The 15,717-nt window shown below is 38.0% G+C and overlaps 1 protein-coding gene across 1 annotated transcript; it reads left to right on the top strand.

The window, feature by feature from the left end:
• The first annotated feature begins 1,485 nt into the window (after window positions 1-1,485).
• On the top strand, window positions 1,486-11,220 carry LOC105055311 (ent-kaurenoic acid oxidase 2). Its single transcript, XM_010937088.4, has 9 exons — window positions 1,486-1,945; window positions 8,901-9,225; window positions 9,311-9,460; window positions 9,594-9,851; window positions 9,942-10,025; window positions 10,120-10,198; window positions 10,295-10,401; window positions 10,494-10,612; window positions 10,716-11,220. The coding sequence occupies exons 1-9, from the start codon at window positions 1,683-1,685 to the stop codon at window positions 10,804-10,806; spliced, it is 1,476 nt and encodes a 491-aa protein (XP_010935390.1). The 5' UTR covers window positions 1,486-1,682; the 3' UTR covers window positions 10,807-11,220.
• The last annotated feature ends 4,497 nt before the right edge of the window (window positions 11,221-15,717 follow it).

Here is a 15,717-nt window from a genome sequence, read left to right as displayed (position 1 = left end):
TTTTTTTAATAATGAGAAAGGGTGAGGCTATTAACAGAGAAAGTTTTGTTGTTTCAACGCAAAGAACTGAAAAATGACAATAATATTGATTCATGTATTACATGGCTTGACCAATTTGATCAGACACACACCATCTATTTTTAACTTTTAAAATGAAAAAAAAGATTTTTTAGATTAAATCAGTTTTTTTAGCCACTACAATTAAAAGTTCAATGAAAAACATGATAATTTGTGAATTATTTATTGTTCAACAGGCAACAAAACTTACTCTAGCACTATCAACTTTTAAGAAATTTAGTATTTTTTTAAGGGATGGATTAACTACCAAAAATATTAGGATTTATATATATGGGTGATGTCTTTTCCTCGAAGCAAAGACATGAGCAACGATTAAAAACTTAAAGTGGCCGGTTTCTTAGTTAAAATAAATTAAAGCTAGTAACCGCATAGCATGACATGAGCAAGATCGCCAATCTTTTTTGGTAAACATATGGCAGCACAGAGATCAATGCAATTACAGATTGGTGCCATCAAAAGATAGAAGGCCATCAAATAATGTTCACGATATGTATGATAGGGCCATGTTGTTTGATAATCTTTCATTCTTTGATGATGTCCATCCACAACTACGTCAGAATGTGTTCTGTGATGTATGCTGTCACCGTAAAAAATTTATACTCACAAAAAATATAAAATATTTTAAAACATATAATTAGCATTATGATCTTATAAAATCATATCTCTATTGTTCCTATTTACATGAAGAAAGTGTTTGGTTTGTATTCAGAATGAGAATCAGAATCAGAATCATGATTCGAAATTAAAATCAGAATGATTAGATTTTTTAAAATATTTAATTCGTGATCGAAATCAGAATCGAAATTAAAATTAAAATAAAAAATTAAATTTATTAAAAAATAAAAATTAAATTCTATATGGATTGATCTATTTTTATTATATTTTAAAATTAAAAATAAAATAAATTTTTTTATAATTAAATGATTGAAAATCTTCCATCCAGATTTTAATTTCAGATTCACGCTCTTTTTAATCAAACACTCCGGATTATTTTTTTTATTTTTTTTTTGAAATGCTTCGATGCATACGATAGCCCAACGTCACTGCCGATGGATACTTCACATCAATTTTACCAGCCATGCGTAACGCACCAGACATTACAGCGATCACCCTACATCACGCACGGTCCCGACGCAGATATTGCCATGCACCCAAAAAAACAAAAACGAAAGCAGGTACGGTGCGAGGGAGTCCATCTCCTGCCCAGCTAATAAAGCTTTAGCGGCACCATTATACCCCAGACGCTAAGATTCAACGTGGCAGGAGCGGATTGGTGGAATCCATGAGGTTCGTGCAACCACTAAGTGACACATCAGCATCACGTCGGATTGTAAATCGTAGGGTAACAGAATCCTATCATGTCAAGCAGGGGAATCCATGACGTACAAAGCCTCGCCAGCCAGTTTGGGCCCTTGGCCTTCTTCCAAAAGCTGGCCGTCCTCCTACCAAAAAAAAAAGAAAGAAAAGAATAAAAAATAGCTGGCCGTCCTCTGTTTTTGGATGGCGCAAAGGAATGCATTGCGAGGAATCAAAGGCATCCCCAGATATCAAAAAGACCTCGTCTTAGCTCCACAAAACGAGAGGCAAGCTACTAGCTTTTAGGCATGGACGTCTCGGCGTTGGCTTGGTGGTGTGGCCTCGTTCTGGGTGCGATCCCGCTGCTGCTGCAAGCGTTGTGGTACTTGAACGACGCCTTCTTCTTGGCTTCCCTCAGGTTGAGACCAACCGCTAACAATGGCATGCAAGGACGGACAAAGCTTCCACCGGGTCACATGGGGCTGCCCTTTCTAGGGGAGACCCTCACCTTTCTTTGGTACTTTAAGATCCTTCGCCGGCCCGACGGCTTCATCGAAGCCAAAAAGCAGCGGTAGGCAGAGCTCTTCTTAGCAAATCTTGTACATACTCTCCTTCCTTTTTCATTTTTTTTTTAAATTTCCCCTCCCGAGAGAGGGGTCCATCCAACTCAATGAGGTTTGCTAGAACTACTAGAAGTCGACGTGTCCTATGTTTCGTGTTGGAACATTAGGAACGGTGGTACACCCTGCTGGCTCTTTAGGGAGGGAGAGAGAGAGAGAGAGTTTTGAAGTGGTATCTTTTACTTGGACACCGCTACCGCATTTTTCAGTATGTCAAATAAGAATCTAGACATGGGCAATAAATCTCGCCGCCCAATACACAGCCCAATCTGATATGGTCTGACTGCTACGATAATGAGCCGTGCCAAGCATAGTCCATTAAAAGGGACTGGGCTGAGTTGAGAGTCTGCAGCCTGTGGCCCAAGCCTGACACGGCCCATAAGCACCTGGGCTGGCATGGCTTGTGGGTCAGGCAGTACGACACGGCCTGTGAGCCAGACACAGCATGGCCCACGTGCTGGCCTGATTTTTTTTTTGAATTTAAAAATATAATTTTCTTTATAAATTAAAAAAGAGTTAAGGAGCAAAATTAAATATAAATGTTGGATTTTTTTTGTAAAAATAAAAAATCATCTTATAATGGTGGGGGGTTTAGCATGTAACCCTGTACTGATTTATTAATAACAATCAAAATAATACAAAAAAAAGGAGGGGGGCTAGGCCTGACCTCCAGAATACAATGAAGAAAAAAAAAGAAATAAAGGTGACTCACCTCAATAATTAAAAGATAAAAATTAAAAAGTTATAAATATAAAAAATTTATAATTAAAAATTTTACTGATCGTCATGCGTCGGTAGTATTTGTATTGTTGTCATCATCAAATGTTGTATCATGTCCACTTTTATCAATTGAAGTCTCGCTTCAGCATCTAACCAATTTTTGAAACAGAGTAGCATCTTAATTATTTTACTCATCATCCTACTTTTTTCGTCTAGAATACATTGATGTACACTAAAAGCAGATTTCGATGCTATGGAAGATATCGGCATAGCTAAGATATCGCATGCAAAGAGGACATTACACGATATTGATTTGTAACACTTTTCCACCATGCTAACATATTAAGACTCTCTATTTGATTTTCATCATATGCAGATTGAAGATCATTTTGTAAATAAAATTCAAATTCACTATTTAAAGATGAAGATGTAGATGAACTTGAAGAATCATGTGGATGTCTCCTATATGCAATGAATGAGAAAACAGATGATGAACGAGAAGTATTAGAAAAAGAGGCAGATGTTTGTGAACGAGAAGCACTAGGTCCACGAATTTTTTCATCATATAAAGCATAAATATCATAAGGAAGTTGATTTATCTTAGCTTTAGTGGGTTCGAGATCTTGATTCATATTTCTATAATATGCATCAAGTAAAATTAGCACACTATTTAATTTAACACGTGAATCAAATACAACAGTTAAATTATGCATAGAACATATCTTGTCCTAATACTCATTCTATTTAGATTTTATTTCATAAATAGTAAGCTCTAAAATATCATTATATCTGTGTTGTATAAATTTTTGACTAATAAAATATGTTTGTTGTAAAAATGAATAAGAAGTTAGATAATAAACACTAGAAAGAATATTAGTGACATTATAAAAACTAACCAAAAATTTTTTCAAAATTTTATCTTTGTTCCAATCATTTTCAATATAAAACCTAATCCACGATCATTAATATATATACTTAATAAATTTTTATATAGATATACATCATGTGTCATGGTACATATTGAGTTCCAACGAGTAACTATATCAAGTTTAAATTTTTTCAAAGTATCTGCCATGATTTATACATATTTGTTTAAATTCTTAAAATTTTGCTCTTGAAGCATGAATAAAAAAACTGTATTTTTAATTTTTATAATAATATCTTGAATCATAGCCATGCCAGATTGAACAGAGAGATTTAAAATAAGATATGCATATCTAATATGTAACAAATTTTTATTTAGAATAGGATGCAATGAGTCCTTCAATAATCTAACAGTAGAATTATTATTAAATATATTATCAAAAGTAATAGATATAATTTTATCAGTAATATCATATGAACATACAGTTTGATAAATAGCATTAAAAATTTATTTTTTAGAATAGGAAAATCCAAAAGCACAAAAAGCAAGGATTAGTTTATTTAATAGCCAATCATTATTAATATCATGAGCAGTAATAGTAATAAAATAATAACTACCAGCAGATGTTGTCCAAATATCAAAAGTTAATGATACTTTTGAATTTAAGACAGAAAAAATTTTAATTAAATTTTATTTCATTACTAAAAAATTAGTCATAGCTACTCTTCTAAATATACGTCTACTAATTCTTTTGTAAGCAGGTTGTAGGGCTAATTGAACATACTCTTCAAAATTAAAAGACTCAAATAAGCTAAAAGATAATTCATTCTTAACTATCTATTTTACCAATACTTTCCTTTGATTTTTATGATTATATGCAAAATTATCTATAAGATTATCCTCTTGTGTATTAAGGGTACTTTGAAGACGAGCATCACTCATCATGTGGCTCTCTTGATATTTTTTTCAAATAACCAGTTCTCCCACTATTAGCACAACTATATAATTTGATATATTTTTTATATTTTATTTTTAAAACTCTATCTATCATGACTCCTTTAAAATCATTCAATACAGCACTAGTCCTTTTATGGAAGAAGAGGTAGAGCCTTACCATTCAGTATTAGTTTTAGATAGAGTAGAAACAGTAGTTTTTTTTTCTTAAAAATTAGAGAAATGCCAGAATGACTCTCATCAAAAGATGCTATATCTAAATCTGAGTTATACAAATAATAAAAATTAACCAAATGAAGAAATTGAGTAGAGATAGATGAAGATTTGTGAGCTTTCCATGAGGACCTCCAAGGCTCCAATAGGTGGACTAATCCTCCTCTTGTATAGCATTTGAGCACTTGCTAATGCTAAATATTAAATATTTACTAAATATTATTAAAAAAGAGTAGTAGTAGAGAAGGAGAGGAGAATTAATTTACTGTGGTGAAAATGAAAGAGGAAGGAGGTATTTATAGGAATCTTAATATTTTTATTTTTTTAAATTATCCCTAAAATTAGTCGTTTTATAGCTGTTGGGAGGTTAAAATGGTAAAAAAAATAAAAAATAATCGTTATCCAATCCAAAAAATTAAAAAAAAAACTAAATTAGCCATTACAGGCTATGTCTGGCCCGTAACGACATTAAATGGGCCATGCTTGGCATGGCCTGTAATGGCACTAAATAGGCCGTGCCTGGCACGGCCTGTAATGGGCTTAAATGGGCCATGCCAGGCATGGCCCATTTGGACTGTCTTTTTATATAAAAAAAAGGGCCGCTCATTAGACCCATGGGCCTGACGGGCCACATGCCGTGTCTGGCACGGCCCGCCAGACCCCAGGCCTAGAACTATACCAGACTGGGGTTTGGGCTAAACGGGCCATGCTTGGCATGGCCTGTTTGGACCCTGGCCCAGTGGGCCTAGGCCGGGCCATGCCATGCATGGCCCAATGCCCATGACTAGAAGAACCTTGATCCGAGGTACTTAAAATTAACCACCAATCAAAGTTATCCATATTCTTTGTTCTCCTCCTAAAGCAGTAGGGTTTCTAATTAGAAATAACACTAGGATTAAAATTATCTAAGTCCTTTTTTTTAAAACTTTTTTTATGATGAAAAAATCTTAAATAATGAAATTGTTACTGCAAGATTTCAATCTGAGATGTATGGATGAGGTCGGCCTCCTTCCGACCTAGAGGTCGGCTTTAATTCGAGAAGTGAGACTTCTTGAGGAAACTGAAAAAGGAAGCCCACTCTCATAAGCGATTCTCCGATGGAAGACTCTCTGAAGCTTTAGTTAGTCGGAGCTTGAGAATAGTAGAAAAAAGAGAATAGAAGTAAGAGAGCAGATTTGTTCTCTTGAAAGTAAATTCTCATGAGAGTCCCTTGTGCCCTCCTCTATATAAAGTGGAATAGTCGTGTGTTACCTCCAAATTTAGTAATGAAAGTAGAGAATCAATGGCCACGATCACAAGAATCGCAGGTAGTAGGTTACAAACATTAATTACGTGATATTAACTTACATGCCCGTGATTAAAGAAAACCATCCAAGATTCTGGGAGATTTCTTCTGGTCCATGTTTTCTTTTGTGATGGTCCGATGGCGTAAAGCATCATTTTGAGTCGTCAACTTGTCTCCAACCATGGGGTCGATGTGCATTCGATCATGGGGTCGAGTGGTAGCCAACGATGAGGAATCATTTTAGTTCGATTGCCCGATCTTCTCTTTCCGACTTCCAAGGAAGTCTTTGGTACCGGATTCAAAGTGATTGGTTGGTCACATCCTGAAGAAGAGAAGATCAAGGTTAGGTGATATATTTTCTCTATAACATTTATCCCCCACTTTCGAGCCCAAAGTAATTCCATCACTTCGGATGAAGAAAGTAGCTGATTTCCAGACTCGATCTCGACCCTTGGTTTGATTTTTAGATCAAATCATTTAATATGCGCTATTTGGTGGAGAGAATTTTGGAGATATAATAATGTGTCACTTTCCGAATCCCACGCAATTATAAGAGATGGGCGGCTCGAGGCATTGCGGCATAATGGCTTGCAAAGAGGATTTGACGGTTACATTCAGATCTATCACGGTTTGCCATGTGCTGCTCGTCAGTAAATCCTACTATACCTCTCGCAGATTGGCCTTAAGTGGCTTGATCTGGTGGTGGTGCAATGAAGAGTCAAGCAATTCAGTGGCCCTAATGCATGCCACATGTTGAAATCTAATAGTAAGGATCTTTAATCCTGGTCATTAGTGAGTAGTATAAATAAGCTTCTTCTATCTTCTTTTCTTTCTATTATTACTCAGTTGAAAATTTTTTGTCTCTTGCTGCTGTAGCTTGTAGAGAAGGGTTTTGCCATCTGCCGTTGCCTTCTCCGGCACCGGCGAAGTTTTTAGAATCAAAACTTCTCTTCCAATTGATTTTCCATCCTTTGATCTCCCTTTTTTTTGCATTTCATTTTGTTTTAGCTTAGTTTCTAGTGTTTTCCTTTTATGTTTCTCCGTGGTCTCTCTCTTTCTTCCTTCTTTTCTATGACTTCTGACGGTGGCAAGGTCAGGCGAAAGTCATCATGGTGGCCGGGGTCCTCATCTGCCTCCTCTAAGAGTTAGATCCGAGGATAATCCTTGGGCCACTGCTGAAGCTGGCTCTTTGTCTGGGTGCCGATCTTCTGAAACCCAAGGTCCAAGCAATCCTGCACATGGGTTCAGAGATTTCAAGAGTCTAAGTAATGAGAAGTCAAGTAATACTGAGAATGATCTTAGAAGATTTCAAACTCAATATTCTATTCCTTTGTCTTTCTGACTAGATGTTTCAGCTCCGGAAGACCGAGTTATCAGCACTTTGAAGGGGCAAGTTACCTTGTACGAGAAGTCCCTCCGAGCTGGTCTTTATCTTTTTTCCATCCATTTGCAAATAACATCTTGGATTTTATAGAATTTTTCCTACTTACGTCACTCCAAACTTTACTTGGAAGATCGTAATTTTCTTCATTCTTGCAGTAGAATATATAGGATCTGCGGTCTATTCAATTACAGTAATGTTAGGATTTGACGCCTCAAGATTTAGTCCATATTGAGCCCACAGTGAGGTTCGCGGTGAAAAATGAAGTCCAACGAGACAAAGATCACCTAAAATGGAGCTCGGATGGAGGAGATACGAGCTTTTGAAGTCGGCACAAGAATCGAGGCGGGCGGCAGCGGCGCGGCCGCAGGCGGCGGCGCGCGGGACGCGCGACCTAGGCCCAGGCCCACGCGGGACGTGCGACCCAGGCCTGCGCGGGATGCGCGACCCAGGCCCATGCGGGATGCGCGACCCAGGCCCGATGCCCCTTTGCCCCGGTCCACCGTGGACCGGGCGGTCCACGGCTGGGCCTGTGGACCGCGTGGGCATTTCCCACACATTTTTCGCGGTCCACGGCACTATTTCGTGGACCGGAGCGCGATCCGACGGCATGGGTGGCTTCCGATCTTGATCGGACGGTCTGGGACGTGATTTTGGTTGATTATGCAGTCATAATCACGATCTAAGTCGTGATTAAGGTCTATAAAAGCCCTGTGACGAAACAGAGAATCATGTGGTTGGATTTTCTCGCCGCCGTACGAACCAGAGGAGAGAGAGAGAGGCGAGAGCAGGAGGCTCCTGGACAACGGTCGCCAGGCTCTTCAGGGGTTCAAGGGGGTCTCCAAGAGAGAGAGAGCTTTTGTGAGGGGAACTTCAGGTGAGAGAGAATTGGGTGTACAAGGGTTGAGGGTGAGGTCTCCTCTTGTAAAATTTCTTTTTCATAGTGAAGTTTGCATGCCCCGTGGAGGCGAGCCCTTTTGTGGCTGATCCACGTATTTTTGATTGTTTTCCTTTTGTTTTGTTTCTTCTTTCTTCCTGCTGCATTGCGTGGTACGGAAAGGATCTTGAGAGGTGTCCTGATCAGACATCCACCCAACAAGTAACTTAAAATCACTTCGGTAATCCAGCTTTTTTTTTGTTTTTTTGAGAACATATGCAGGAGTGCGGCCAAAAATTTCATAGTTCATAAAGATAATAAAATGATTATTCATGACAAACCCTTTGAGAAACATGATGTATTCTACGTGCCGTTGTGTCCCCATGGTGTCATTATATATAGGCCAAGCCCAACTTACCGAATCCTTGGTCTTCCAAAATGGGGGAAAAAGAAAAAAGGAAAATGGATTAATGGAAACTGATTATTAATGAATGGAGATGATTCCTGATGACGCTATAAAACTTTTCGAAGACAATTGGTTGCACAAATCTCAGCTGGTTTAAATCACTACTGCTTTGCTGCTATTGATATATATAACGATTTGTTGGTAGATATGGGGAAGGAGTGCGAATGTATAGGACCCATCTTTTTGGGTCTCCTACCATCCTCACATGCTCTCCGGCCAGTAACAAATTTGTGCTGAACTCCGCCGAGGACTTCCGAATCCACTGGCCGGAGCCTGAGCTCGTTGGCTTCTCGTCCCTCGTCAACGTGGAAGGAAAGCAGCATGCAAGGCTGAAGAGCTTCGTAGTTAAAGCGATTAATCAGCCCCAAGCACTCCGGCAAATCGCCCACACGGTGCAGCCACGTGTCATTTCTGCGCTCCGCTCTTGGGCAGAGAAGGGCACCATCAATGCCGTGCTCGAAACCAAAAAGGTTTGATCTTTTTACCAAAGCCATGATGTGTACATACGTGGTTCTGATATTAAATATAGGGTAAAATTTATGTCATAAATTTCAGGTGACATTTGAGAATATATGTAAGTTGTTTGTAAGCATGGATCCCAGCCCAGTCACAGATGCGATAGATCAGTGGTTTGAAGGCCTAGTCAAAGGATTGAGAGCTTATCCGATAAATTTTCCGGGGTCAGCAGTACACCATGCGCTCAAGGTTGCGTATTCTTATTGTTATTTTCTTGATATTTAAGTCGAGTACCACGCATGCTCTTCAATTTGTTCTTTTTTTCTTTTTCTTTTTTAAAGACTAGTGCTGGTCACTGTATGATGAATTGAATTTGTAACAGTGTCGGAGAAAGCTGACTGCGGTGTTCCGAGAAGAACTGGAGAAGAGGAAGGGAAGAAAGAATGGGATCCATGAAAACAGTGACTTAATGGATGGTCTGATGCAAATTAAAGATGAGGAGGGGAAGCAACTGACTGATGATGAGGTGGTAGATAATATAGTCACTTTGGTCGTCGGAGGTTATCAGTCGACAGCACTCGCTTCCATGTGGGCTCTTTATCACATCTCTAAATCACCAGAGGTTCTTCACAAGCTTCGGGTATAATTGAAGACACTTCCCGTGAAATAGTTTTCTTCTACGTATCTCTATCGTTTTGAATCATGCACGTAGTTATTTCTTTTCATGCAGGAGGAGAACAGGATAATAAGCAAGGAGAAGAAAGGGGTGTTCATTACTTTGGATCATATATCGCAAATGAAGTACACGGCTAAGGTCTGGGATTCGCTATGGATTAAATTTGTGCAATCTAAACATCATGTTAGGTCAACTTTTTTTTTTTTTTTTTCTTTTTTTTTGAAAAATGTAGGTAGTGGAAGAAACAATAAGATTGGCAAATATTGCCCCCACTCTTTTCCGAGTTGCCAACAGAGATGTTGAATATGGAGGTAAATGAAATGAGTTCCCCCTCCCCCTGCCTTGTATTGGATATGTATGCTATCATGTTTCATCTTGGAATGCAATTAAACAAATAAGGCATGCAGGTTATAGAATACCAAAGGATTGGCAAGTTGTTGTCTGGATCCGATCCCTTCATACAGATCCAATGAATTTTGACAATCCACTGAGCTTCAATCCCGACCGCTGGAACGTAAGTTAGCATCACTAAGAGTGCACCTGTTACTAGTTTACAAGCAAGAAAGCTGTTTTAATTGTGACTAATTGGAGCTTTTACACTTGAAGCAACCTGCAAAGCCTGGAACATTCCAAGTGTTTGGATGGGGGCATAGGATCTGTGCTGGGAACATGCTTGCACGAATACAGCTTACAATCATTCTGCACCATCTTGCTCTGGGCTACAAGTAAATGTCTTAGACAACTCTATTTCATGAGAACAACCAAATAACATATGAGAATGCTTCTTCTCTGTAGTACTTTGACAATTTTTGGTGCCTAATTTCTTAGGTGGGAGTTGCTCGATCCTGATGCAAAGATGACGTACCTTCCTCATCAAAGACCAGTTGATGGGGCTGCCATGGCATTCAGCGCGCTTTGAGAACGCCATCTCTACCAAACCACATCTACTGCAGATTGAGTAATTTCAGGTGCTCTGGTTTGAGAATAGGAAGTTCTAAAATAGGCTATGCCTAGAAAGTTGATTAGGTTCTTATCAAATGATGGCTGCCTTTGTTAGAAGATAAATATGAATTTATTGTTATCATAAAATACATTCAACATGTGAGTGGGATCATGCATGCATGTCTAGGTTCAAGAGATGTATTAAATGTGGCTATATGAACTTACATTTAGAAATGTATTTGTGGCTTTTAGGAAAGTGTGAATGCATGTATTAAAAGTTTAGAAATATATGTGCGTCTCCTGGAGAACTATAGTGGAGATCAAAGAGTTATATAACTCTAGTAATTAATGTATTTGTGAGTAGTATAAATAGAAGTGATTTTTTTAGTATGTAGTAAGAGTTCGATATGAAATAAATATGAATTATAATCTTATTTTTTTCCTCTCTCGAGTATTTCTTATTATATTTGATTGAGTACTACTCTATCCACCTTAACAAAGTGGTATCAGAGCATATACACAATATCCACCATCGAAATTCAATAAATTGGTATTAGAGCTAGCACGGTCATATGGCAATAGTCAAAGCCAATTCGGTCCTACGGCAATAGTCAATGCTAGCACGGCTCTAAGGCAATAGTCAAAGGAAGATATAATCTAAAAAGGTGCGAAGGTAGAAAAACATTCTCTATATGAAGCAAGAAATTTCAAGCTAGAAGACCTATTAAGTGTGCAGTTTGCAATTTATATGATACTCCAGATTCAAGATAAGAAATAGATATCCATTGAGATATATAGTGTGAGTCGAAAAGTGCAACTTCGCAAGTAAAAAAGATAAGAAGTCTTTTATGGAAGAGACGAAGAAAGTCTCTAAAAAAATACAACTACGAAGAGAATTATAAGTTTTGGTAAAGTACAATGGAGAACTATGTATCCAGTGAGGTAATATTAATTATTATGATAATTTCATTTAAAATAGTACTCAAAGATTTAATTGAGAAATTAAATTTACTGTCAGTCTCATTTTTATGTAAAAAGTATAGATTAAACCATGATCCTACTTTTGTGGCTTATACTAATCTTGATGATGGATATGGGATACATGTGATTTGTGGAGGTAAAGTTAATACAAAGAAAGAAGTGAAGCAAGAAGCAGCATTAAAAGTAATCAGGTATTTCAGAACTATGTATGACTTTGTGGTAAGAGACGTGAATTATAAAGAACTATATGATCTAGAATATGACGAATATGACCATCAAGAATTGACTGAGATATACAACAAAGTGGTAGAAAAATATGATGCATTGAAAGAGAAGCTAGCGGCATTGGATATGGTGCAGAGAAATTTGACGGCAATTATGACAGGAAGAAAGAACATTCATCCCGAAGACATATTTCTGCTGTCAGATATTTTTCTTCAAGATGTGGGCCAGTTACAAGAAGCTGAAGAAGAAAAGTTTAAAAAAAATTTATGTTTAAGAGGAGTGTTGGAAGATAAATATGAATTTATTATTATCATAAAATACATCAAACTATGTGAGTGGGATTATGCATGCATGTCTAAGTACAAAGAGATGTATTAAATATGGATATATGAACTTATATCTAGAAATATATTTGTGGCTTTTAGAATAGTGTGAATGCATATATTAGAAGTTTAGAAATATATGTGTATCCATTAGAGAAGTGTGTAAGATATTAATTAATATATTGTGGTGATCAAAGAGTCATATAACTCTAGCTAGTAATTAATATTTTTGTGAGTAGTATAAATAAAAGTGGTTTCCTTAGTGTGTGACAGGAGGTGGATATGAAATGAATATGAATTGTGATATTTTTTCTCTCCTCTCTCAAGCATTTCTTATCATATATGATTTAGTACTCTTCTATCCATCTTAACAAAGTGGTACTGAGCATATGCACAAGAAGTACCACCCACCAAATTCCAATAGCCTTCACCCATAAGTAAGATCTAGGGGTGAGTTTCTTATGTAGATACATTTGTATGTAGATTGAACTCTAGTCTATCTTGATTTATATATCTTTTCTTTCTTTCTTTCTTTCTTTCTTTTATTTTTTGGGTAGATGAGGCCTCCTAACCTCTTGCACAGCCCTACTTTAATAACCTGGAAACCTCTCAACCATAACATAGACAGCACTTGATCTCACAAGCTCAAGATGAAACAATGTATCAAGCTTAATATGCCCCCGATGCACATGCCACGACAACATTTCTTCATGGTCTCTTTATTTCTTAATTCAGAGCTGAACTAAAATCTGACGCTGTTTGTTTAGGTCATGAATTTGAACTTGAATTACTTTATTGGAAGTTTTCTCTTTTTTTTTTTAATCAAAAAAAGGAAACTTCCAGTAAAGCAATGCCAAACTTGGGTTCAATTTAAGCTTGTTTGTAAATTTTTTAGATCCAGAGTCAAAGAACATCAATCGGCCATTAGCGCTACATGATAACTGGCATATTTTTCTGTGCTCCGCTAGCAACATAAGATCCCCAACCAGTTCCCAACACATAAATCGCATCTCTCTCTCTCACTCTCTCTCTCTCTATTTTGAGTTTTGTTACAGCACTTCTTTAATAATATTTTATTATGAAAAGCACTTAAGATATTCCACTACAATATTATTATATAATTTATTATTTTTTAAAAATAATATTTTATTATTTTTTAATCTTCTTTCCCCTTCTCTTCTTCTTCGTATCTCCTCCATGTCATTGCTCACTTTACTGCCGCCACCTGCCTCCCCCTAACAATTGGGTCTGCCGCTCGCAACCCCACCGCCACTCACCTCCTTGTCACTGTTCGATCGCCTCCTTTCCCCTTCTGCCACTAGAACCACCGCATCCGTCGCTCGCCTCCCCGTAGCCCACTATTGTTGCTTGAGCCTACTACCGCAAATCCCTGCCCACTACTGCCCCAGTCCTCCTCCTTCGCCCACCTTCCCATCATTTTCCATCGCCATCCCCATCCTCCCCTCCATCCACCTTCCCCACCGTTGCCCACTGCCACCCCCTCTCCTCCTCGTCCTCCACTTGGGCTACTTCAGACCATCAGAATCGAAACTAGAGGATGGGATGGTCAGATCTAGAGAATGAGGTGGTTGTAGCGGTATGGTTGAGGCGGCGAGGCTTGATCGGAGGTAGTCGAGGCTGCAGTGACAGTCAGAGATGAACAAGAAAAGAAGAGGTTGGATGGGCTTGATCACACCAGCCGTCAAAAGAGAAGTGGAGTGTGTGGACGGGGCTTGATCGGCGGCGGGGAAGGAGCGGCCGCAGTGGTCGGAAGGAGTGGAGGTGGATGGGGCTTAATTGGTCGGTTGGAGATCAAAAAGGAGGTAGTTGAGGCCGCAGAAGAGGGGCGGGGTTTGATCGGTAGTTAGGAGAGAGGAGGTCGTGGTGAGTAGAGATGAAGGGAAAAAAATAGAGAAGGGAAAGAAGGAAGGAGACGAAACTTTCAAAATAATCGATTGTCAAAAATATTTCTAAACTTTTAATTATTTACAAAATCAATCAATTTTTGATTTTCAAATCATCTTCATAATTTGAATTATTTACCGTACCAGTCACGCACATGACTGATTAAAATTGATTGTGGATGGATAAATCAGTGCCATTTATTTTGAATCGGACGATCACAAAAGGACTTACAATAAAAAGATTAAAAGGAATTTTGGAACACTGTCACAAATTTTTTTTTTCATGAGACAAGGAGGTTTTACCCGCTTATTATATCAACTGATGGCATGCTGGGAGAGCCATTAGCTCTTTTTTAATGTATTAGATAGATTATAACATTGAGATGGAGTCTACTTGTGGTGCTACATGACAGGCACCTCAATAACTGCAGGCAAGGAATCAAACATTAACGGGAGTATCGGTCAAGAATATAGATCCCCTGCAGTGCATGATTTGTATCTTACAATACTGTGCAGGGGTCATCAGGAGATGGAGGGCCATACATACTATACAGCCTGTGCTTCATTTAACGGTCATCCATGTTCTTTGTTCTACTTATAGACGCAACGAGGAGTTCGTCTATGATAAGAGGCCAAGGAAAACACGCTTCCTGGGCATGGAGGAGAAACGGGTAAAAGAGCAGGTCATGAGAAAATGGTAACTCAGAAAAACGATAGCTGTTCCTAGTTTTCTTGCGTGCGTGCGTGTGTGTGAGAAGAAATTGTTGGCTGAACCGGGTCCAAAACATCCTTTTGGACCAGAAGAACCAAGACTCAACACGTGGGTGCTTCAGCTGAGGGGTCCAAAAAAAAGAAAAAAAGAAAAAAAAGAAAAAAATGGTAACTGTGTGTGTGTTGAAAGTATAGTTTTCTTGGGGGTTCCAGTTGGCTTCTCAATGGTTTGGCATGTGTCAATTATTGGTGATCCAAGTAGAAGACGGAAACAGCTAGCTGTATTTTCGTCTATGACATCCCCTTCCTTTCTTCATCATTTGAACATATCTTAATGATATATTTTTTAGCATCTGACATCATATATGATTAATATGCTTCTGATTTGTTATCGTTTCTGATCTATGATTGACCTTAATCTAATTTGATTCGGAATTCAGATCCAGTAGGTAAACTAAATTCTGTTAACAAAGCTGCCTTAGGTAAGGCTATCGCTTAAGCAGCAAACAAGGTCCTACATTATTGTTATTGATTGATCTTCCTAATTATCAAGTGGAACCTGAAAGAAGGGTACATTGATATGCAAACCACGGACCGAGCACGAGGTTTCTAATGTTATTGCAATATTTCTATTGATGTAAGTACTTTATTTTTCCTTTAATTTACTAAAGATTATCATCTAGATTAAGTCCTAATCATGGTTATTACAATTGTTAAGATTTGATATCTCGAGATTCGATCCAT

Source organism: Elaeis guineensis, chromosome 2 (assembly GCF_000442705.2).
Source record: "Elaeis guineensis isolate ETL-2024a chromosome 2, EG11, whole genome shotgun sequence".
NCBI classification, from domain to species: Eukaryota; Viridiplantae; Streptophyta; class Magnoliopsida; order Arecales; family Arecaceae; genus Elaeis; species Elaeis guineensis.
Note: the sequence above shows the minus strand (reverse complement) of the source record. Positions and strands in the feature narration are given on the sequence as shown.